The 23,653-nt window shown below is 52.7% G+C and overlaps 1 protein-coding gene across 3 annotated transcripts; it reads right to left on the bottom strand.

Annotated features, from left to right (window-relative positions):
* Positions 1-5,588: 5,588 nt before the first annotated feature.
* On the bottom strand, positions 5,589-22,490 carry C2H1orf35 (chromosome 2 C1orf35 homolog). Of its 3 annotated transcripts, none has more exons than XM_054016698.1 (10): positions 22,332-22,490; positions 21,695-21,854; positions 18,635-18,812; positions 17,135-17,285; positions 16,485-16,530; positions 15,945-16,027; positions 13,805-13,877; positions 12,456-12,535; positions 11,621-11,761; positions 5,589-6,940 (listed from the first exon to the last, which is right to left on the bottom strand). In XM_054016698.1, the coding sequence occupies exons 3-10, from the start codon at positions 18,726-18,728 to the stop codon at positions 6,619-6,621; spliced, it is 990 nt and encodes a 329-aa protein (XP_053872673.1). In that variant the 5' UTR covers positions 18,729-18,812; positions 21,695-21,854; positions 22,332-22,490; the 3' UTR covers positions 5,589-6,618. The 3 variants fall into 3 exon arrangements, with proteins under 3 accessions (XP_053872673.1, XP_053872674.1, XP_053872675.1); XM_054016699.1 differs by lacking the exon at positions 22,332-22,490 and adding an exon at positions 22,028-22,309; XM_054016700.1 differs by lacking the exons at positions 21,695-21,854; positions 22,332-22,490 and adding an exon at positions 21,529-21,661.
* Positions 22,491-23,653: the final 1,163 nt, after the last annotated feature.

Here is a 23,653-nt window from a genome sequence, read left to right as displayed (position 1 = left end):
AGCTGTGGCAATACCTTCCAAAGGGAGGGCACCACTGAGGGTGGCAAACCAGTCTGTGCCTTTCGAAGCATTGGGCGCTGAATATCTAATTGCTGGTACTAGCAGTTCAAGTCCCAGCAAGGTCAAGCCAACTCTGTGGAGTGGTCGCGGGGTAGGTAAATTGAGCAGCACGCGGTTTTCAGTGTTAGAGCCTGTAGGAGGAGACCTGGAGCCGGTGTGGACCTTAATCATCCCAGGCACTTTCTGTAGCTTGATCCCAATGTCTCCTCCCTGTACTGCTCTGCAGTGCCCTCTGTGCTCCACCCTAGAGGTGGGTGCATTTCAGATGCCTTCTAGTTTGCTTAGGAGAGCAAAACGCTCCAGTCGGGCACTGCCTGTACCCTCCGCTCAGGCACTAACAGGCAATACAACACAGTCTGTCTCAGCCACGCGACCTGCACGGCTGTTCAGGCCATTGGCTTCTCACTGCTATTTCACCACATGTGTGAGCTGTTTCCCTCATCCCTGTGCGTATCCCAGCAGGGCCTAGGGGCCCCAGACTGAGCCCGGCTCTGCTAGGAGCAGTACAGAAACGGAGTGAGAGAGAGGCCCTGCCCCACGAGTTAACAGTCTGAATAGACAAGGCAGACAGGGGGTAAAGGGGATTGTGATGCGGGAGCCACGGTTGCCAGTGGGGATTAATGAATCCTGCACCCTGGGCAACCTGCACAGAGACAGACAGACACATACACACACGCACCCCACTGGCATTCACAGACTCCTTTGTGTGTGGTCTCAGCTGAGAGCCCAATGCCTGACTAAGCCACATGGCCCCTGCAGGGTTCAGGCCTACCTGGATGGAGGCAAGTCCCCCTTGTCGCCCAGCCCTTTCCAGAGGCCACTGATGAAGTGTGGAGCGGCCAGGTCCTGCACTCCCCGGAGGGGCCAGCGGCTGGCATCAGGCTCCCCCTGCTCCGGCTCACTGCCTTTGCCGGCTGGGACGGGCTCCCATGCAAAGCCCCTTCCATGCTGGGAGGAGGCCTATTAATCAGATGGAAAACGCTGGAGCCAGACTGGTGGGGCCCAGCATGGCCTTTCCTCTCCCTCCCCTTCCTAGCCAACAATGGGATTCATTTGCAACCCCCCTCCCGCAACTCCTCAGCGGCCCCCGCCCTGCTCCCCACCGCCCTGAAAAGGAGTCGCCTTCTTTAATTGACCTCCCCTTATTCTTACAGCAACAGGCGTCTCCCCTGCCGCCCGCCCCCTCCCCAACCCCCCCGGTCTCAAACTGACTGGATTGCATGAGAAGCCTGGAGGCCAAGGGGGAATCAGGGGTGTGGGGGGGGAGCCAGATTTATCCCACAAGTCAGCTAGTCCCGCCAAACGCAAACGCTCCATGGTGTACTGGGAGTGAGCCAGCCCCACGTGTGGACAGGTCATAACCAATGGTTAGGAAAGGTTAAAAGCGGGAAATGCACCCTCTTCTCCGGATTAGCGCCTGACTCTGCTGACATCGACCCGAGGGCTTGCTATGGGGCCAGCCGCCAGGACTGCTCGCTGCTGCGGCAGTTCCCCGGAGCACCTGCACTGCGGGGCGGGGGGTCGCCCCGGCCTTCAGTGGGAGCAGGATTAAAGCAGGGGGAAGACGGTGCCCACGCTAAGATCCCTGCCTGGCCTCTCTGAAGCTGGGCTTAATATGTAATAATGACACCCAGCTCTTAGATAGCAGTAGGGCTCAATGTGCTTTACAAAGGAGGTCAGTGCCATTATCCCCATTTTACAGATGAGGAAACTGAGGCACAGGGCTGAGACATGACTTGCCTGAGATCACCCAGCAGGGCAGTAGCCAAGTAGGACTAGAACCCAGGTCTTCCAAGTCCCAATCTAGGGAGCTACCCCCTAGACCTCTCTCTGGTTGCGTTGAGGGCCAAAGGGAAACTGCCAGCCCCGCATTTAACTGAGAAACTGTAGAAGCTAGAGAGACAGTAGAGTTACTAGAGGCTCTAGTCCATGCCCCAGGGGTCCATACAGGATGGGGCCTATGCGCTAAGCAGCCCAGCCTGGGGACTCCACCCCTGCTAGGGGAGGCTAGTGCGCAGCGTCTTCTCTAGAGCGCTTCGCCAACATCCAGCCCCAATTCCCCATGGCTTTGGCAACCTGGCAAGGCTAAACATCAACAGTCCTCAGCATCCCCCTCGCTCCGGGGCCTAAGCTTTTCATTGGCTGAGCGAGAGCTGCACCAAAAGCTCTCTACATTCACCTGTCCTCCCGCCTCGGGCCTGTATCTTCCTGGCTGCCCAGAACTAGCCGGCCTCTCTCCCATGAGCTCTCTTCTGCCCCTGCCATGAAGAGAGGACTGCTGGAGGTGGCAGGTTGGACAGGCCGTGTGGACACCACACACGCAACCCAGCTTGCAGGCCCCTATCGCAGCTACAACCAAGGGTCTTGTGGGTTAGCTCGTTTCCCAACCAGGGGAAAGCCTCAGGCAGTTCAGGGCTTCAGCCAGCTTATGAATGTTACAAAATCATGTAAGGGCACCCGGTGAGTAAAGTGCACAGCAGGGACCAGAATACCAAAGCCTCCTGCCTCCCTATGCCATCTTCTAATCATTATCCTTAGTTACACGTAGGAGGGTAGCACCCAGCCGAGATTCGGGCCCCATTGTGCTAGGTGCTGTACGTATCTGTTGTAAGAGGCAGTCCCTGCCCCGAAGAACTTCCAGTCTGCATAAACACAACACACAAAGGGTGGAAAGGAGCCCCTAAAGATGAATGCCTAGATCAGGGGTCTCCAACGCGGTGCCCGCGGGCGCCTGCCAGGGCATCTATGTGCGCCCACGTACTGGCCAGCGGACAAGCATCCGCTGAAATGCCACCGAGAAGCAGCATCATCCAGAGGCATTGCCGCCGAAATGCCACTGAAAATCGGCAGCATTTCAGCGGTGACACCTATTGACATTGCCGCTTGGCAGCGGCATTTCGGCGGATGCTCGTCCGCCGCCACGGTCCTCCGCGGCTCATCGTCTGGCGCCCGCCAGACAAAAAAGGTTGGGGACCACTAGCCTAGATTCTCAAAGGCATTTAGGCACCTAACTCCCCTTGACTCCAGTGAGAGTTAGGCACCTAAATACTTTTGAGGATCTGGGCTGAAGCGACTTGCCTAAGTTCACACAGCTGATACACGGCAGAGCCCAGCTGTTCTGAGGTTCACCCAGTGCCATTCACTGGCCCATTCTGCCTCTCAGAAGTTGTGGCATTGGCAAGGCGTGTGTCCCTTCTCCTAATGCTTAATTTTTATTCCCCCTTCCCCTTCTGATTTCTGCCAATTCCAGTGCCGACTGAAGGGGAATGAAAGGCCAGCTGGCCAGGACTACACCGGGCTGCTGTCTACTTGGTTAGCACTGGCCAGGGCGGAATGGGATTAATGGACTCAGTCCAGTTCTAAGTGTAATTGCATGTTTACTTGCAGCACATCATTCAGCCAGTAGGTGTCTGTGCACATAAGGTTCATGACCTTATAGGTGGGACCCCTGGTAAACAGAAGAGACCATGCGGAGACACGAGCTTTGCAGAAGCCTGGCTGTAGTTGTAATTGTTTTCTCTGACAAGCACATGTGATTCCATACACCACAGCACCCAGGGGCCAAGCTGACTTGGTAACACTGTATGAGGGGCTCCGCTCTGTGTTGTGCGGGATGTTTGACTAAATGATCATTGTGGTCCCATCTGAACTTAAATTCAATGGGGAAAAACCACCAGCCCCATTTGTCCCTTCCAGCCTTGCAATCTATGAATTGTGACTAGCTGGCCCTGCCTTGACCAGCTGGGCAAAGAGGCTCCAGCCACGGAATGGACCTTCTCCCCCTCGGAAGCAGTCCCTTGCATGGCTGCTACCCCACCCTGTGCCTGTTCAGTGGACAAAAAGAGGACTCTGCTTTCCAGGGGCTGTCCACACAGCCTCCTTTCCCCAGCCCTGACTTGACTCAGAGAAACCCTGTGTGGAGTAATGCAAGGACAGGATGCTCCAATGAGCAATAGGTTCCCAGGCAAATTACCGCCCAGTTTCCTAAATGACGCTGAGCGAGGCAAAAGGCCGATGGTTGGCGAGGTCTAAAGATCGAGACAAACACAGCCGGAAAGGCCCCTGCCCTGGTGACCGGGCAGCTGAAGCTCTGGCTTGTTTCAAAGGCCAGGTGTCAGCACAGCTGCCTTCCACATCCTGGCTTCACCTGGGCCTGAGCCAGTTCGCTGCCTCAGCTTAGCGTCCCCCCGCCAGCTGCGTTTGATCCTGCAGCTCCCCCTGCAGGAGAGAGCGTGGCATGAGCACTTCCACTACTAGCACAAGCTTCGAAGCCAGACCCTAGAGGATATGGACCAGGAGCGTGCGAATTCAGCACTGGGGAGACACCAACTGAGCAGATACAGCACGGGTGGCAGCCCAGCTCCCCTTCCCCTCCACCGGGTGCTGCCCGGCCAGCAAACCTCCATCCCCATCCAGCTAGCAACGACAGTTCACTTTCCACGACCCACGTGCCCTTTGGCCCCTGGCTGAGGCTGCCAAGGAGGGCGAGTTCGGCCCAGTGGAAGGAGAGCTGAGGAGACGTGGACAACGGCCCCCTAAGATCCAACAGGCCCCTGAACAGCCATGGGAGGACAACACTCATTTCCCCTCCTCCCACCAAGCACTCCCAGCCCTTCAGCAGCAGCTGAACAGTAATTAAATTGCAACACACAGAGCACTGGAGTCAGTCCAGCATGAAGCAGCTTTGTTGATTCCTCCCTTCCCAAATTCCCATTGATTTACCCCATTGACCCTCCTCTCCCATCCCATCCCAGCCGTAGTCCTGCCAGCTGAGCCAGGAGCCACTCCCCTCTTCTCAGCTGGCACACACGAGCCCAGCCAGCAAGGGGAAGGAACGGCTAGGACACTGGCTCCAGGTGCTGGAAGAACCAGTACCTCATGGGGAGCAGCCATCCGGAGGCCAGGAGGTTTTGGAAGCTAGATTTGCACCGGGCAGCTCCCAGGCCAGTGCTGCCACGTCAGTTCCATTCACAGGATTGCCCGTCCTTCAGTGGCAAAGCACGCCAGAGCGACGGCTCCGGAGCTGCACGTCCCTTTTTTGCACCCAGAGCACAGGCAGGTGCCACGCAGGTTCTCCCCACCCCTCTGACGCAGCCAGAAGGGGCATTCGCTGTCCCTGCCGAGACTGGCTGGTTCCATGACCCGGCCCGTTTCACACCCTGCCCTGGTTTCCTAGCAGGTGATGGTGTCAGCCATATAGTGACCATCTTACACATCCTGGGCAGATGCTCCAGCCCTCATGGAGAATGCCAACCCCGGCCCACTAACAGGCACAAACAAAGTTATCAAGGACCAGGGACATCACTCTACACGCAGGAGGTTAGTCTGCAGGCAGGAGGGCCCCTGGGCTCAGCTGTGGACTGCACAGGGCAGAATTGCTGCCAGGCTTCACAGAACTCAGTGGAATTGTGCCAGTATACAACAGCAGAGACTTTAGCCCCACAGAAGTGCAGAGCAGATATTCTGATCTCTCTTCACATCCAGGGACGGTAGGTTACGGTTAGTAAACTTGTATTTGGACAAACGTATAAGTCTCCAAAACGTCAAGTTCTTTTGTTCTTGGGGGGGAAAGTTTACAAAACTTCCTCTAAGTAAGTTTAAAAAAAATTGGGGAAATTTAAAGGGAAAGTGGCAGGTTAAAAAAAAAAAAAAAAAAAACCACCCCTTCAGCACAGTAAAAAACACACAAGGATAGCAACACCTTTTAGGCTATTAAAGCCAAAACTGTTCATCTCCAGCTGCCTGGTTTTCAGGGACACACTGTTTACTTGCTAGGTCACCCTCTGCTTGAAACAGACTAGATTCAATGTCCGTTTTTATTGGTCATGTTCCAGTTGCTTTAACCTTGCTGGTTCTCCTGTGCTAGCACAGCGGGTTGCAGACATTCACCGCAGGCGACAGTCAAAATCTAAACAAGATCTCTCTTCTATTACAGTCTCTCCCCAAGATTTTCAGTAAAATTCTGATTGAATAGGAGGTTCTGTAGTTGACCTTGGTTTTCTAAAATACCTAACTGGGCACACAAATACCTGATCAACATTCCCAAACAAAGGTCTCCATTCTGCAAGAGGTTCGCTCCCCGGCATACAGTTATCTCCCTGCAGATACACGAGGGATCTGTGCATCTGGCTTTAAATCTTTTGTGGGCACAAGACACAGCGGGGCAGGGCAAACTCAGCAGAATCAAAGGAATAGACCAGTGGAGCGGCCGTGGCCAAGCTAAGGGCTAGGCTCCGCTAAAACCTTTAAGCGGTGTAGCTGCAATTATACTGGCATAAGAAAGTGCGTTTGCTGGTATAAATGTGTCTACACTAGGCATCTATGCTAGGGCATCGGTAGCATAGATAAGGGCATTAAAAAAAAAAACCCCACATCAACCTCTGGGCGAGATCCTCAGCTGGTGTGAACCGGTGCAGTTCAATGCACTCTCAATCCAGTGACTTCACAGCTGCACTGATTTGTACCAGCGGAGGATCTGATCCTGTAACTTCCGTTTGGACAGCGTCCCTTTAAAACAAGGCCATAGCAGTCCCCGTCTCTCCCGCGCTTCCCTGCAGCTCAGTCCTCTGAATCAGTGTCGTGGCGCCGGTTGGCGTGGCGGGCTGGGGGGGACCCTTTGCCGTTTCCCTTGCCCCTGGAGGTTGAGGGCCGGCTGTGGTGGTCCCTGCTGCCACTCCTGTCATTACTGTGGGCTGGGAGCTGTCGGCGAGGGGGGCTCCCTCCCATGCCCTCACTGCTGGAGGAGTCCATGTCGTGCTGCCGCCTGCCGGGTTGCTTCTGTGCCTCTCGGCCCGGTGATGAATGGCTGTCACGCCAGCCGCCTGCAAGCCGCCGGGAGGATGATGAATGGTCCTTGGGGGGTGGGGCTTCCCCCCTCCTCCTGCAACACAGAAGATGGGTCAGAGCCTGCGGGTGCAAACCCCGCGGCCCCTGAAAGGGGCAGTGAACAGACCCTCGAAGCGGGAATGGAGAGAGACAAGTGATAAGGGACTAGTCCCTGTATGCTGAAAGGACAATGCAGGCAATGCTGAGATACGGCTCCGCACAGGGGAACGTAGCCCAGGGAACAATCCTACCGTCTGCATCTTTGCCTTCCCTCGGGCACAATCCCGCCCCCAGCCTTGGGGCTGAGCTCTGGGGGATCCAATTCTAGGACGACAAGAACAACGTTCTTCCAAACTAGGGGCCGGGTTCTGCTTTCAGTTACACCCAGCTAAACTGCCACGCCCAGTGTCAATGCAGTTAACCCTGGATATACGCCTCTGACAGACATCAGAGTTTGGCCCTAGAAAAATGCATTCAGGGCGAGTTATTCTCCTGCAAAACCGTTCACGCTCACTGTGCTGTTAAACCCAGTTCATTTCAGTCCATGGCCAGGCCTCCAGGCTGTGGTGACAGCAGTGCATTTATAATCAACCGTAGGTCACAAGGGCTGCTGGATGCATAGGGGACACCCAGGGAAATCTCCCTCCTCTGCACAATGCTCATCAGCATGCCCAGTGGTTTGCATACAAAGCACAGAGCCCCTCAGCCGAGACTTAACAGCTGCTGCTAGGGAGAGGCTGCCTGTTCCCGGGATTTCATTTCTTTTGCCGCAATACACTCCAGGACGTTTACTGCTATCACCGCGTGGGGCTAGCGTACATCACCACCACTACGCTACACCGGCAGATCCCGTGAGGAAGGGTGTGCTGCACTGCCCCTGAATCTCCCCTGTGCTCCCTCACCCAGACATTGGCCAGGGCTCTCCATGGTGCAAGCCAGCAAGGTCGCCCTGGTCACTTGGTTTTGAAAGAGGCAGCGTGGGGGCTCGAGTCAGACCACTGGTTAAGGGACAATCTCCACCTGTCACACACATTAATGGCATGGGTAAGGTGTGTTAAATGACAATCCTCCTCAGAGATCCCACTGAGCCAGCGGGAGGAGAGAGACTGCTGGAGGTCCACTTTGGACACGGCCAGTTACTCTGTAGTCTAGAGGGGAAGGAATAAATACAAAAAAAAAAAAGCCAGCAGGGTTGGTAGGTTTGTTTCTGGGATTCCATGAACGTGTCCCTTAAATAGAGTGTGGCAGCAGTTGGCTCACAGCGCCCTCATGTGTTAAGTATTTGCAAATGCATCAAAAAATGTGAATGCACGAAAATGTAACCTTCGCACATCAGGTAAGCATGGGCCAAATGAGCACATCCCTTGGGACCCCCAGTTCTGATCTCACACAGCCATTCCCCCTGGGTAATGCCACAATCCTCAACCGAGTTACTCCTGGCTTACACTGGCACAAGCGAGAGGAGAATCAGGCCCCTTGTTTATGCTAAGAACTATCTGCACCGACTCCCATGCACAGTAACTCCTCGCTTAACGTTGTAGTTACGTTCCTGAAAAATGCAACTTTCAGCGAAACAATGTTAAGCGAAGCCAATTTCCCCTTAAGAATTCATGTAAATGGGGGGCGGGGGGTTAGGTTCCAGGGAAAAAAATTTCACCAGACAAAAGACATTGTGTGTATAAATACATATATATATATACACACACACACACACACACTATAAGTGTTAAAACAAACAATTTACTACTGCACACAGCAATGATGATTGTGAAGGTTGGTTGAGGTGGTGAAGTCAGAAGGTGGGATATTTCTGCTACATGATGAACTAGCACTTGGCTGAGCCCTCAAGGGTTAACCCATTGTTGTTAATGTAGCCTCACACTCTACAAGGCAGCACGAATGGAGGGAGGGGAGACAGCATGGCAGAGAAAGACAGAGACACACACCGTGTGTGTGAGAGAGAGAGAGATGCACATTGCCCCTTTAAGTACACTGACCCCACTCTAAGTACATTGCCTTTTTAAGTAGATCAGCAAGTTGAGACCGCAGCTGCTGCTAGCAAGTTCCCTCTGTCCTGAGCCCTGTCATGTCCCCCCGCTCTATGGAGATGGGGTAAGCGGGGGGGGGGCCAGGAGCAGGGGGGAAGGGGACACCCTGACATTAGCACCCCTCTTCCCCCCCACCCCCGCACAGCAAGCAGGAGGCTCCTGGGAGCAGCTCCAAGGCAGAGGGCAGGAGCAGCACATGGCAGTGGGGGGAGGGACAGCTGAATTGCCGGCAATCAGGCGGCTGCCGCACAGGGAACTTAGGGGAGCGGGGAGCTGCCTGTCCACCCTGGTTCCAAGCCCCCACTACCTAGCTGCAACGGGCTGCTCTTCCTGCAAGCAGTGGACAAAGCAGGCGGCTGCCAAACAACATTAGAAGGGAGCATTGCGCAACTTTAAACGAGCATGTTCTCTAATTGATCAGCAACGTACCAATGAAACAACGTTAAGTGAGGAGTTACCATACTATGTATGTGGATTGTGGTAGCGGCTAGGGCAGTGGCTCTCCAACGTTTGTACTGGTGACCCCTTTCCCACAGCAAGCCTCTGAGTGCGACCCCCCCGTCTTGTAAATTAAAAACACTTTTTATAGGGTTACCATACGTCCGGATTTTCCCGGACATGTCCGGCTTTTGGGGGCTCAAATCCCCATCCGGGGGGAAATCCCCAAAAGCCGGGCATGTCCGGGAAAATCGGGAGGGAGGGAGGGCTCGGCCGGGGCCTCTTTGGCCGGGGCCGGTGCGGGGCCGGGCCGGGGTCGCAGTGCCAGGCCGGGCTGGGCGCGGGGCCGGGCGGGGAGCAGGGGGCGCGGTGCCGGGAGTGAGAAATATAAATACAGTGCGTAGAGAAATATAAAAAAAAAAAATTTAAGAGCAGAAACTTTTTTTTTTTTTTAAATGAGCTAATAGCTAAATACTAGCTTGACCCTCCCCCCCCCTCCAATTACACTGCAAGTTGCAGTCAGACCAAAGTCTATGTCTCTCCCTGATCCGACCATCCTGTAGCCGTGTTCTCAGTTCAGCACTGGAGATATGCAGGCTGGCTTGCAATAGAGAACTAAAGCAAGAATCCATTCTACCACCACTGATTAAAATCCAAGGGTGTTCTGCCATGGACTCTGGAGTCTGAGATGTGGAACTCCAGGTCGAATGGTCCAAGGAGCAGTGGGCTATAGACTGCGTGGAGAGAGAAGTCATTTAGCTCTTAATGGATGGAAGATTTGTACTGGTGCTTGGTTGGGGGCATAGCTAATACAGAAGTTAATCAAAAGCTGCTGCAGGGGGGGCGGGGGAGAGGATGACGCACTGAGATTGGCAAGAGGCCCAGAAAATACCGACCTGCCGCAACAGAAGAGCGCTCAGCAGGTTACTCCATTGAATGTTTGCATTTCAATCCCTACCGGAGGGGGGGCTGGCTCGGTATGACGGGTCAATCCATCCCACCGATTCCCCCCAATGAGCCTTTTTACTACCCGAGGAGCAAGCAGAGATACTCTCGGGTGGTGCTGCGCAACCACAATTATCCTCAGCTTGCTGTTGGTGATGGGGTATGGGGGGGGAGTGTTGTAGGCTTCCCCAGTTGGGTCAGACAAGCTACAGACACCACAATCCCCTCGCCCCCTGCTACACTCAACACCTGGAGCAGCTGCTGCACGTGGGCTCAGGGCATTGTACAGGTGTGGCAAAAATCAAGGTGCTGCCTCACCCGATGTTGCTAATGCCAGAGAGTCTTCACACCGGGTGACCTACCCAGGGGAGCAAATCCAACTACCGTGTCGAGCCCCAGCTTTAGGCAGTCGAGGTGAACGCAACACCCCCCCACCCCACGACACACTCTGAACTCCCTTGGCTGGAAAAAGGAGAGAGCACAATGCAGCCGACACACTTGCTGCACAAAGGCTGTGGCAGGGAGAGACTTTACAGGCTGCTTGTTCTCCCCACGCCTTAGGCTATGTCTACACTATGCACCTTTAAGTACCGTTACACGACGAGAACTCTCCCGCTGACAAAAAAAATCCACCCCCAATGGGAAGCAGCGGGAGAGCTCTCCCGCCAACAAAGCGCTGTTCACACCGGTGCTTTTCGTCAGTAAAACTTTTGTTGTTCAGAGAGGTGGGAGGAGGGTGTTTTTTTCACACCCCTGAACTACAAAAGTTTTACCAAGGAAAGTGCACGGTGAACAAAACCTGAGTTTGAGAGCTCCAGGGTCAGGAAGGGGCTCAATACAGGAGTAACTGAGTGAAATTCTCCAGCTACACAGAAGGTCAGAAAGTTGGTCTTGGCGTTAGAGCACTGGAGTTGGGTGACGTGGTTTCAATTCCCAGTTCAACTAATATCAACTTCCTCTATGATCTGGAACTCTGTGCCTCAGTTTTGCCATCTGTAAAATGGGGCTATAATACCCAACACACTTCATGGGGCTATAATATCTAACACACTCACAGGTTATACAGGAGGTCAGATGAGAAGATCTAATTGTCCCTTCTGGCCTTGGAGTCTATGACTGCCCTTGTGTTTGTACAGTGCCTAGCACAATGGGGTCCTGATCCCTGACTGGGGGTCTTTAGTTGGTATTGGTCCTGCTTTGAGCAGGGGATTGGACTAGATGACCTCCTGAAGTCTCTTCCAACCTTAATCTTCTATGATTTTAGACATTGCCATGAGAGAGAATGATAGCAGGAGCTCTGGTACCTTTCCCCATGATCTGGAGAGGGGGAGGAGGAGGTGGTGGCTGCTTCTTTCTTGTGATGTTTCTCTTTTTCCTTTTCTTTCTTGTGTTTTCTCTTCTTTTTCTTCTTCTTCTCCTTTTTGGATTTCTTGCTGCTCTCGGGCCTGCACGGTTAAAGAAACGGGGAGACATGCAAACAGCACCGGCGCTTCTTTTAAAGCACAGCTGCATTTGCTGTCCAGAGGCAAGTTGCCAGGTCTCAGCCCAGTGCCTGCCCAAAATGACCAACTGCTGTGGATCACTCAATGAATGTTTTGCAAGAACGGATTAAGCCTTGAGTTGCTCACAAGCTGCTGCAACTATCTAATAATCTGTGTGATTGGTTGCTTCACTCACATGGTATTGTTTCTTCCACGCAGTTGGTTAGCTCAGTGATTCTCAACCCGCAGGCTGCTTGCTGCCCAATCAGCACACAGTTGCGACCCATGTGATAGCCTCAGGGGCATATAGGCAGTATATACATTGTGCGCATGTGGCCCAAATAACAGAGAGCTGCATGTGTGGCCCACAATGGTAAATACGTTGAGAACCACTGGGTTAGCCTAATCTTTATAAAACCACTTCTGCGCGGAAGGAAGTTAGTTTGGGATTAAATGAATCCCAGCTGCTAGCTCCAAGTTTGCAGATGTCCACACGCAAAAGGCTTTGCCGGCAGGGAGCTCTGTGAAATCAAAGCGGGTGCAGACGCAGCCAGAGGGGAATTTGATTTATAGAGACACCTGGCTGTTGGTGAACAGCGTCTCACGGTAGCCCACCGCAGCTCCAGCTGTGCGTAAAGTACAAGTGGGTTGTTCTTACCATGCCTCTTCTGCCTTCTCTTCCTTGCCCAGTTTTCTCTTCGCACCTGAGGCCTCCGGACTGTTTGCCACTCTCTGATGCTAGATTTCCAAAAGACAAAATGATGTACGAGACCGTCAGGCTGAGGGTGCCCATGGTTAACATCACAGAGCAGGTCCCGCTGTTCAGAGCTATTACTGAGCAATACCAAGATTAAACAAGGTGGCAACATAGCTGGGGAGGGGGGGCCCAGGGCTGGCAGTGTGGAGCTCCTTCCTTCTCACTCTGCCGATTCCCTGCTATGTGACGCCATCCATTGGATGTAAAGATTACACCCTGCAAGTTAGGTCACAGCCGCGACAATGCTGGGGCGACAGCTAGTGCTGACTGGCAGTGCCTCCCTGCAGGAGGGCAAAGTGGTGCCATCTTAGACCCTTGCTCTAGAAATCCTTTTTCTGGGCCCCACCATGACCGTCTCTCACCCTCAAGCTCCTCCCAGCCATGACCTAAGCCTCGCCTTGTATTTCCACTCCCCACATCTACCCATGGGGCGGTCAGGGTTACCACGCTAACTCGGCCGCTGGAGCAATCTCCCAATCCCAGCCAACCCCCAATGCTCACAATAAGGGATTTAATATTTTAGTATGTGCCATAGAGCTGGGCTGACCCCAAGTTAAACTCTCCTGAAGGTTGGGGGATGTGTTTGTATCAAGGGATTTGCCCAGTTACAAAGATAGGCACTGGCTGCAAACTTTAGAGTTAGGCTGAAATGCTCCCAGAGTTCAAGGAGGTGGGGGGCCCAGAGAGCCAATTCAGGCTTATTTCTGTTATCCAGGTAATAAAACTATTGCCCTCCTGCACAAAATCCTGCTCCCATGACATCAGTGACAAAATTCCCAGATCCATTTGAACAGATGGAGAAAGGATGGTGTCTAGTAAAAACTCTGGCCAGGGGCTGAGAGTTGAGTTCAATTCCTGCTCTGCCACAGACTTCCTGTGAGAGCTTGGGCAACTCACTTAGTCTCTGTTCCTCAGTTCCCCCATCTGTAAAATAGGGCCAATACTTCTGTACCTCACATGGGTGCTGTCAGGATAAAATCCACTAGTGATCATGAGGCACTCAGATATTAGTGAGGAGGGCCACGCCAGCACCTACACAGACATGCGAGTAGGATCAGCCCCTGTACAAACAAACAAACACCCCAATGCAGCCCTCAATGTGGAATGTGAAACTAACCCCAGAAAGTTACACTCTGGAGTTTCACTTGGACGGTAAAAGTTAGTGTAGACGCAGCATGGATCAAGCCTCTCCTATGCTCTGCAAAGCACCTAGCACGCAGAACGACTAGCACAGGGATGGAAAGACTTACAGTAAAAACAGAAAGCCCCAGTTTGGCAGCCTCTTTGTCTTCTTTGGAGAGCATCATTCTGCCAGCACCGCCACTGGGGGGAAAATAAAATGAAAAGATACACACACACACACGCATACGGCATGATTTTCTCTAGTCACCGTGAGGGCTGAGACGATGATGCTTTTGGAGCAATGTCTACTGGTTATAGCAGGGGACTGGCAGTCACGAATTCCTGAGATCTGTTCCTGCTCTGCTACTGAGTGGCTGCATAATCTTGGGAGAGTCATTTAACTTCTGTGCTGCCTCAGTTTCCTCTTGGGGCATGAAGATTCATCTGTGTTTTGAACGACCTTTGAAAACTCTCCGATGAACACGCTAGACCGGGGCACAGTATTACTGTTATTCCACAATGGCCCTGGACAGGAATCATCGATCTGATCAGGTTCCCTCCGCTTCTTTTCAAAATCCCCTTGCATTAAACACTGCCTGCTCGTACACATCCTGTGCTTCCTGGACCCAGAGCCTAGGTTTCTGTTCCAATCCTTCCTATTAATCCACGTTCAACCTCTATAGAGGAGACCACCACTTACCCGAAAGGTGGCCACGTTTCTGCAGGGACTGGACAGATTCCAGCCTGAACAGGGGTTTCAGCATATTATATAATATAACAAGCTAGTAAAAATACTCCTCCCATTCGCTCAAGAGGCCAACCCCACTGCCCCACGAGAAAGCTGCTCCAGGGTTGACTTTGGCTAATACGTTATGGTTAGATGGCTTCCTAGTTGGAAGATTAATCCCAGTGGCCCATGGTCTGCTCTTGTAGTTGCGTAATGCGGTCCTCTGTACAATGGGAGGTAGTGTGGTCTGGTGGAACCACCACAGGGCCGGAAGGGTCTGAAAACACCCTGTTCTAACCCCAGCTCGCCACTGACTTCCTTTCCCTGGTGGGAGAGAGGAGAACAAGGAAGCAGCATGGAGAGACATGGGGGAAGACTGCCAAGGATGTGGAGGGATGAGCACTGCAGAACATAAGAACGGCCATACTGGGTCAGACCAAGGGTCCATCTAGCTCAGCATCCTGTCTTCTAACAGGGGCTGGGGCCAGATGCTGCAGAGGGAGTTAACAGAACAGGGTAATTCTCGAGTGATCCATCCCGTTGTCCACTCCCAGCTTCTGGCAGTCAGAGTTTAGGGGCACCCAGAGCACGGGGTTTTGTCCCTGACCGTCTTGGCTAATAGCCATTGATGGACCTATCTTCCATGAACTTACTTAATTTTGTTGAACCCCTTTGTACTTTTGGCCTTCACAACATCCTCTGGCAAGGAGTGCCACAGGTTGAAGTGGCATTGTGTGAAGTAGTACTGCTTTATGTTTGTTTTAAACCTGCTGCATATTAATTTCACTGGACGATCCCTGGTTCTTGTGTGATGTGATAGGGTAAATAACACTTCCTTATTCATTTTCTCCACACCAGTCATGATTTCATAGACCTCTATCATACCTTTTCCAAACTGAACAGTCCTAGTCTTTAAATCTCTCCTCCTATAGAAGCTGTCCCATGCCCCTAACCATTTTTGTTGCCCTTCTCTGTACTATTTTTAATTCTAATATTATATCTCGGAGATGGGGCGACCAGAACGGCACACAGTATTAAAGGTGTGGGCGTACCAGGGATTTCTATAGTGGCATAATGATATTTTCTGTCTTATCAACCCCTTTCCTAATGGTTCCTAACAGTTAGCTTTTTGGACTACAGCTGTGCATTGGGCAGATGCAGAGAACTATCCACAAAAGCTCCAAGATCTCTTTCTTGAGTGGTAACAGCTAATTTAGACCCCATCATGTTTATGTATAGTTGGAATTATATTTTCCTCATGTGCATTAACTTTGCACTTATAAACATTGAATTTCATCTGCCATTTTGTTGCCCAGTCACCCGGTTCTGGGAGAGCCCTTTAACTCTTCGCAGTCTGATTTGGACTTAACCATCTTGAGTAATTTTGTATCATCTGAAAATTTTGCCACCTCACTGTTTATCCCTTTTCCCACATCGTTTGTGGTTTTGGGGTCCCCAGATCTCCTGCTTTAGCCACCAGAGGTTCTAAAGAGCAGGGAAAAGCACTGGAGTTCTTATGCTAGTGGAAAATAGCCCCATACCTGGAACTCCCCAGCCCCAAGACTCGGTCTGTATCCTTCTCATCACGCTCTGCTCCATCACGCTTACAGACCTCAGCGAGATCCTAGGAAGGAACAGGTTAGAAGGAGCAGTAAGTCCATGGAGCTGACCAGTTAACCGCATCCGTGCATTAGAAGAACTGGAGGCGCTGAATTCTTCAACACTGTATTTTCCATAGTCAGGAGCACCCCTTCCATAGTCAGGGGACACACAGGGAAGCACGATGGTAATCAGAGTGATGTGATTTTTTTTTTATTTTTATTTTTTTTAAATAAGAACTGATACGTCATGACCCAGCAGGGCTGGGAACATTTTGGAAGCAGCAGTAGAAATTCTTTATGGACCAAGTGAATCCAGGCTCCGAAATAAGAAAGCGTTAAATGTCAATAGGCTTATGAGGCAAACCCAGATAACCTGGCAGGGAGTGTGCCTGTGGCCCTGTTAAGCGTCGCTTCCCGCTCCCTCCCCTGAATCTCCCGCACAAAGGCCCCACATATCTCACACTCGGACGCCTAACTTACCTCTTTGCTCAGGCCCGTGGGCTGTTTCTTCACATTCTTGTAGCCCCTGGAAAAAGTAAAATCCAGACAAGTGACAAAAGCAAGCGATGGGTGAGTCACCCGTTCGGGGAGAGGGGCTGGGAGAAAGGGAACGAGACGCCAAGACTGCTTCTCCATCGGTTGAATTGTTTGAAGATCACCGAGTCACTAGACGCAGAGTTGCTATTACCACAAGACTGCAGGGACGCTCAGGCTCAGTTGGGATGTTTACCCAATCTAACCTGTTTGGAGCTCACAAATGCATTTGTATGTGGTTCTCAGACACCACGGTGATGGGCACCCTAGAAATATCAGACAGAGCAGGTTGCCTACAATCCCACAACACTGGCTGAATTATTTGCACTAGGACAGTCCCCAGAGGCCCTAACCAAGATCACGGCCCCGTCGCGCCAGGTGCTGTACAAACACACACAGTAGGAGATCAAAGAATTTACTAGCTAGGTAGCCACAACAGAGAAATGGTGGGAGAGGAAGCAGAGCTGACTTGCCCAGTTGTGACTAGAGATTTCAGGTCAGATGAACCAACTCCAAGGTGCTTTTTAAGCTGTGGTTCTCAATATGACATAGGCCTTGGAGAGGTCACCTGTTAGACCCATTCGTCAAGGACTTACAGAGCCGTCATCATGGCCTCCTGCTCGGCTAGCCGGACTGCAGCCAGCTCAGCTTCTCGGGAGATCTGCACGTCGCCTTGCTTCCCCTTTGCGTACCAGGTGAGGTCTTTGCCCTTCTGCCACCTGCCCACCGGAGCCATCAGGGAGTTGCCTGCCATTTAGAACAAGAGAAGCCTTCAAGAGACCTAAAGTGTTAGGCCAGTATGAAACGTCACTTCTAAAACAATATAACCAGCCTAACGATAGATCACGCAGGGCACAGCGTTGGGTGTCAGGGCACCCAGGTCTTCCACTAACCTGCGGTGTGACTGCGGACAAGGCATTTCACTGTCCGTGCCTCAGTGTCCCCATCTGTAAAATGGGACTACTGATCCTGAACTCCTTTGTAAAGTGCTTTGAGGTGAAGAGTGCTACGTAATAGCTAAGCATTATTCTTGACAAGGTCCAGGATGTGATTCAAAGGCTTTTGTATAGGTCTAGGGGCCAATCATTTATTCTGAGGGGAAAAGACAGCATTTGGGCCAATCTGTCCCAGCCATTCAGCTTCCACTAACAGCGAACAATAACATCTTACATTTCTATAGCACTTTTCATCCTCGGGGATCCAAAAGGGCTTTGTAACTCTATATGCATCGCTGCACTGAAATGCGGCCATCTCTGGGGTGGAGGGTGGCAGCCAAACAGCACACAGCACTATGCACAACTGGGGGAGGGAGGCTGGCCAGACCCCAGGGCAAACCACAAAGCCTACAAGAGTGCCATTTAATGAGCATACTGGGCAAATAGGACCTCAGGTTTTTATATCACTACAACTCCCAAAGTGCTTTAGCAGCAATGCTGACTGTATGAATAGGGTTCACTTTGCCCAGCAGTGAAATTCAGTCAACTCTTGGTTGCTTGCTAAGGGAGGTGGTAAATTCTCCATCAAGCAGTCTCTTTAAATGGAGATTGGCCATCTTTTTAGAAACAAGCTGCTTTAATTCCACCCCAAATAATTGGGTTTCCCATTGGAATCACTTGGTGAGGTTACGTAGGAGGCCAGATTAGATGGTCAGAATGGTCCCTTCTGGCCTTAAAAAAAAAAAAAATATCTATGAAACACAGTAGTGTTTAAGATCAACACCATGACACAGCTTTTAGGACACGAGGCAAAGAGCAACACCATCTCCATGTGAATATTTTTAACACCAATATTCCCGTGTGTCCAGTTCCTAGTTACCACATGGACAGGACATAAAATAACTGTCACAGCTGGTCCCCCTGCGTCGGCAGTCTCAGCAGAAAGACCAAATCCTCCTGTTAGTCCAGAAGTGGTGCTCTCAGGTCAGGATTGGTGCTCACAGGGGGATGGCAGCAGGGAAGGGGAAGGCATGGTGCCCATGCCTTATGCGTCCTGTAGGCATAAAAAGGACATCAGCCTCCAGTGCTGCCTGTCAGACGCCTTTCACAAGAGCTGAATTCACACAAGACACTTCATACAATGACAAGATCAACTCTTACCCAGGTAATTTTCCCTCTGTTTATCCGTCTTCACATCCTCCCAGTTGAACTGGTCCTGCCCCCCTCTCACTCCTCCCCTGGATGAGCCGAACATGGTGCGGGAAGAAACAGCCGGCGGCGCTCGAAGTGAAATCAATCACCACGAGGTGCTCAGATCTCTGCCCCGAATTGTCCAGATCTAGAAAACAGAGCAGGACAATCCCAAGGGTTACAGACCACATCTTACAGCCAACCAGCTTCCGCCAGACCCACATCATGCCAGAGGGGGAAGATCTGCAAACCATGACCGGACGGTGGCAAAGGACTGATTTTCCTAGGAGGGACACTGACTGCTAAAATCTGCACTAATTCCTGCAGCTGGCACAGGATGCTGTGAATGGCAGCTTCCCGTGTTAGTCTACCCCCATAATACCTCTGTGGGGATTCACCCCACAGAGTGAGCCAGTGGCATTTCAGTTGTAGGTGCCTACTCTTGTCTGGCTGGGGTTCTACAGGGGATAAAATGAGAATGCACCCTTTGGGCACCCCCTTTTTGGCCCCAGGAGGGAGTGGTAAGGCTGTTTTCTGCCAGTATGACCTTCCCACTGGTGAGCCTTCCTCCACCCCTGGGTTTACACTAGCAGAGAGTGGTGGAAAGCTGAGCTGAATCCATCCCATTGTCCACACAGTGTGCTAGGTGGCACCATCCTAGCCCTACAGAAGAGCAAGAATAGGTGGCCTGAGGCAGATTCCTTCAGGCATCCATTCCCTTTGCAGGCTCTCCCAAGGCACGTGGGGCAAAAGCGGACAAAGGTCACACCTAGGAGAACACAGGAGTTGCACGCCAGGGCAAGGAGGGAGGGATAGCTCAGTGGTTTGAGCATTGGCCTGCTAAACCCAGGGTTGTGAGCTCAATCCTTGAGGGGGCCACTTGGGGATCTGGGGCAAAATCATACTTGGTCCTGCTAGTGAAGGCAGGGGGCTGGACTCGATGACCTTTCAAGGTCTCTTCCAGTTCTAGGAGATGGGATATCTCCATTAATTTTTAATTTCATTTCAATTTCAGACTCTCAGTTCTTTAGGGGCAGCATCCTGACACAGGCAGTGCAGCGATTCAGAGGAAGGCAAAACACACCCATAGTGCCCCTGGCAGCACAGGCGTGCGCACGGGGTGTGCCGGGTGTGCCCAGGCACACCCTAATGCAGGGGTGGGCAAATGGTTCCACTCTCCAGGTGCAGCAAGCCGCCGGCCCCTCCCCCGCCTTCCCGGGCCGGCCCCCGCGGGTCTACCCCCCTTCCCCGCCTGCCACACCCCCACGGGTCTCCCCCCTCCCCCGGAGCGTCCCTGCCTGAAAGAAAGCAGCGTGGGCCTCTCCCATGCCTGCTTGTGCTGCTGCTGTAGCACATTCCTGCTCAACTGCTGTCTGCTGCCCCAGGGTCCTAGTGCCCCCCATCCCGAATGGCAGGGCAGGCTGCCCTTACCCTGCTCTTCCGCCCTAGCCCTGAGCCTCTCCAATGCCCCAAACCCCTCGACCCCAACCCTTATCCCCCCGCACCCTAATCCTCTGCCCCAGCCCTGAGCCCCCTCCTGCATCGTGAACCCCTCATCCCCAGCCAGAGCCCTCATCCCCCCACACCTAATCCTCTGCCCCAGCCAGGAGCTCCCCCGGCATCATGAGTCCCTCAGCCCCACAGTCCTCACCCCTGCACCCCCTCCTATTCCCAAACTCCGTCCCAGAGCGTGCACCCCCCCTTCACCCCCCCGCCCCCAAACTCCCTCCCAGAGCCTGCACCCCTCACCCCCTCCTGCACACCCACCCCATGCCCCAGCCCAGAGCCTACACCCAGCACCCAAACTCCAACCCAGAGCCTGCACCCCAGACCCCCTCCCCCACCCAAACTCCATCCCAGAGCCTTAGGCAGGTGGGGGGGGACACGCGGAGTTAAATAAAATAAATAAATTTATGGAGATATCCCATCTCCTAGAACTGGAAGGGACCTTGAAAGGTCATCGAGTCCAGCCCCCTGCCTTCACTAGCAGGACCAAGTACTGATTTTGCCCCAGATCCCTAAGTGGCCCCCTCAAGGATTGAACTCCCAACCCTGGGTTTAGCAGGCCAATGCTCAAACCACTGAGCTATCCCTCCCACCAGTTGGGGGAGGGGCGGGTTCTGGGCACCACCAAAGTTTCTAGAAACCTGCTGCCCACGTGTGGGGCAGCGTGTCTGGCTCTGCACGGAGCAAAACATGCTGCTAGGAGCCTCATGGTAAGGTGTCCGGGGTCGGCGGGTTGGATAAGAGGTGGGGGCAGTCAGGGGACAGGGAGCAAGGAGGGTTCTGGGGGGCCAGTTAGGGTGGGGGGGGGTATCTCTGGAGGGGGTGGTCAGGGGACAAGGAGCTGGGGGGGATTGGATGAATCAGGCGTTCTGGGGGGGGGCTGTCAGGAGGCAGGGCTGTGGAGAGGGGTTGGGGCAGGCAGGGAGCAGGGGAGGTTGTATGAGTCGGGAGTTCTGGGGGTTGTCAGGGGGCGGGGAGTGGTTGGATAGGCATGGGAGTCCTGGGGGCCTGTCTGGGGGCGGGGGTGTGGATAAGGGTCAGGGCAGTCAGGGGGTAGGGTCCTAGGGGGGCAGTCAGGGGAAAAGGAGCAGGGGGGTTGAGGGTTCTGAGGGGGGCAGTCAGGGGGCGGGAAGTAGGAGGGAGTGGGTGGGGGCAGGGCTCCCTGGGCAAACACCCTAATGAAACGTGCTGCGCATGCCTATGCCTGGCAGATTTTTCACAGTTGTATATGAGGAAGAGGAGGAGAAGCTTTTCCTGACCCCCATGGAATCCGATGTGCCCTGAAGCATAACCTTTGATCTACCCCATCTCTTAGCATGTATAACTATTGGTATTTTTATACTGTGCCACACACACACTTTTGCAGACTCCTGCAAACACGAGTTCCTCCCAGCAGAGACCTCACAGGAGACAGAAGCAACACAACCTGCTTTCCCCACCGTAACAAGGAACAAAACCGGGTCTTTCTTTGCATCTCTGCTTTAGGCCCCAACCTGGCCAACTCACACTCTCAGCCACACTGACCTGCAGGATGAGGGGGTGGAGGGTGGTCTTAGGGCTGTTTATTTTTGCGGAGCATGTTGTCAGCACAGCAATCAACCATAACAACGACCGACAGATGTTATCACTGCGCCTGGAAGTTGCCCGGCCTCTCTTTATAGCCGGCTACAGCGTGCAAACATTCCTGCAGAGACAGCAAACCGAATTCATTCTCTCCGGCCTTCCTAAAGGCGCCCTACGGCTAGTGCCTTCCCTCTGCAGGTAGCAGAGTTCCTTTTCCCAGGAATTTAAACCCAAACGCGCCTGGCTTTAAGGCCGGATGCCAACCCCCCACCCGCCAAGCCAGTGCCTAATTACCAGGAGATGTTGCGTGCAGCATTCAAAAGCTCAATGCCCACTTCATGCTCCGACGGCCCTGCTGGGCCCCCTCGCTCCAGTTTAGCTGCCAGGCTCCAGGGCCTCTGTCCCTGCAGCTGGGCCCTGCCTTGCAATACCCTAAGGTAGTGCAAGCAAAGGAAACCCCCAGGTGCCTTCCCCTCGGGCGGGGGCTGAGCAGCTTCCAGGCCGCGGCAAGGCTGCAGAATGCGGATCCGCCCCGCGCGAGACCCTCCCCTGCCAGCCCCCGGGGCAGCAATTTGCAAGAAGCGGGACTAGAACCTACCCGCAGCTCCTTCCTCCTGCAGCTGCAGCCCCATGCCTAGGGAGCTACCACTGCGATGAGCGGGGGGGGGGGGGGAGCACAAGCTGTACCAAGTGGCTGCAGGGGCGGGGGTGCACATGCAGCTACTTGGTGCCTTCGGGTTTAGACGGGAGGCAACCGCGCTTCGTCCGCGCTGCTTTGGTTGACGTCACAGGCACACAGGCCGCGCGAGCCTGCAAAGGCTGTGCGCACGCGCGCAAGTGACTTCATGCCCCTGGAGTTCCAGGGGTTGCTCCCATGAGCAAAGGGGTGTGTGTGTGGAGCTGAGTCTACATTAACACCCCCAGGGGAGTTTTAACCCCTCTGCATTTGCCACGTGTGGACACAAAGCAGTAACAGCCAGGTCTCTTCTGAGTCCCCTCTTAACAAGTCATTATTATTTATTAACCACAAGTCTCCTTGGCTGGGCTGTTGTGAGGATTACATGATGTTTGTAAAGCACTGAGAAAATGCAAAACACAACGTATTAATTAATTTGTTATGGAAGCCCCTCATAAAATAAGCCAGATTCATAGGAAAGGCCCTATAAAATATGAATATATAAGACCCTATACAAATAAACCAGATGCATATAAAAGGCCCTATGAAACATATGTTAATATATAAGACCCTATAAAATAAACTGGATGCATACCAAGGGCCCTATGAAATATATACTATATGAATATAAGACCCTATAAAATAAGCTAGATGTATATGCATGGCCCTATGTAATATACGATATGAGACCCTATAAAATAAACAAGGTGCACATATGAATGGCCCTATGAAATATATAATATATAGGACCCTATAAAATAAATCAGAAAGATACATACAAAAATTAATTCAGTTCTGAACATTTTAGATTTGGAATTTTTTTTTTTATGATTTTTTTTTTTTTTTTAGAAAATGTGTCAGAGTATGATGAGAACAACTCTGGATTCCAAAAGGGGGAGAACCCCTCGCCTGTTCTAAATCCCCAAAAGACCGGGCCCGTCAAAATAATTGAGCTTATATTGACAAAGTGAGGAAGCTTTCGGTTGGTCAGAAGGCCTTTCCCAAAATGGAGACATGTAATTCGTTTGAACTATCCAGTCCTTCTCAAGCACACTTAGTTGAGATGACTTGTTTCTATAAGACCGGGGAGTAAGGCTATGACTACATGGCACTTTTGTTGGCAGAGGTGCCAACTCCGTGGGTGCTCCGGGGCTGGAGCACCCAAGGAAAAAAACTAGTGGATGCTCGGCACCCATCAGTGCCCCCCCATCAGCTCCTCCCTCTCCCCCCAGAGTCTCATGCCC

This window comes from Malaclemys terrapin, chromosome 2 (genome assembly GCF_027887155.1).
Source record: "Malaclemys terrapin pileata isolate rMalTer1 chromosome 2, rMalTer1.hap1, whole genome shotgun sequence".
Taxonomy (NCBI): Eukaryota; Metazoa; Chordata; order Testudines; family Emydidae; genus Malaclemys; species Malaclemys terrapin.
The sequence above is the reverse complement of the archived record's forward strand: the minus strand, read 5'-3'. Positions and strand labels throughout refer to the sequence as shown.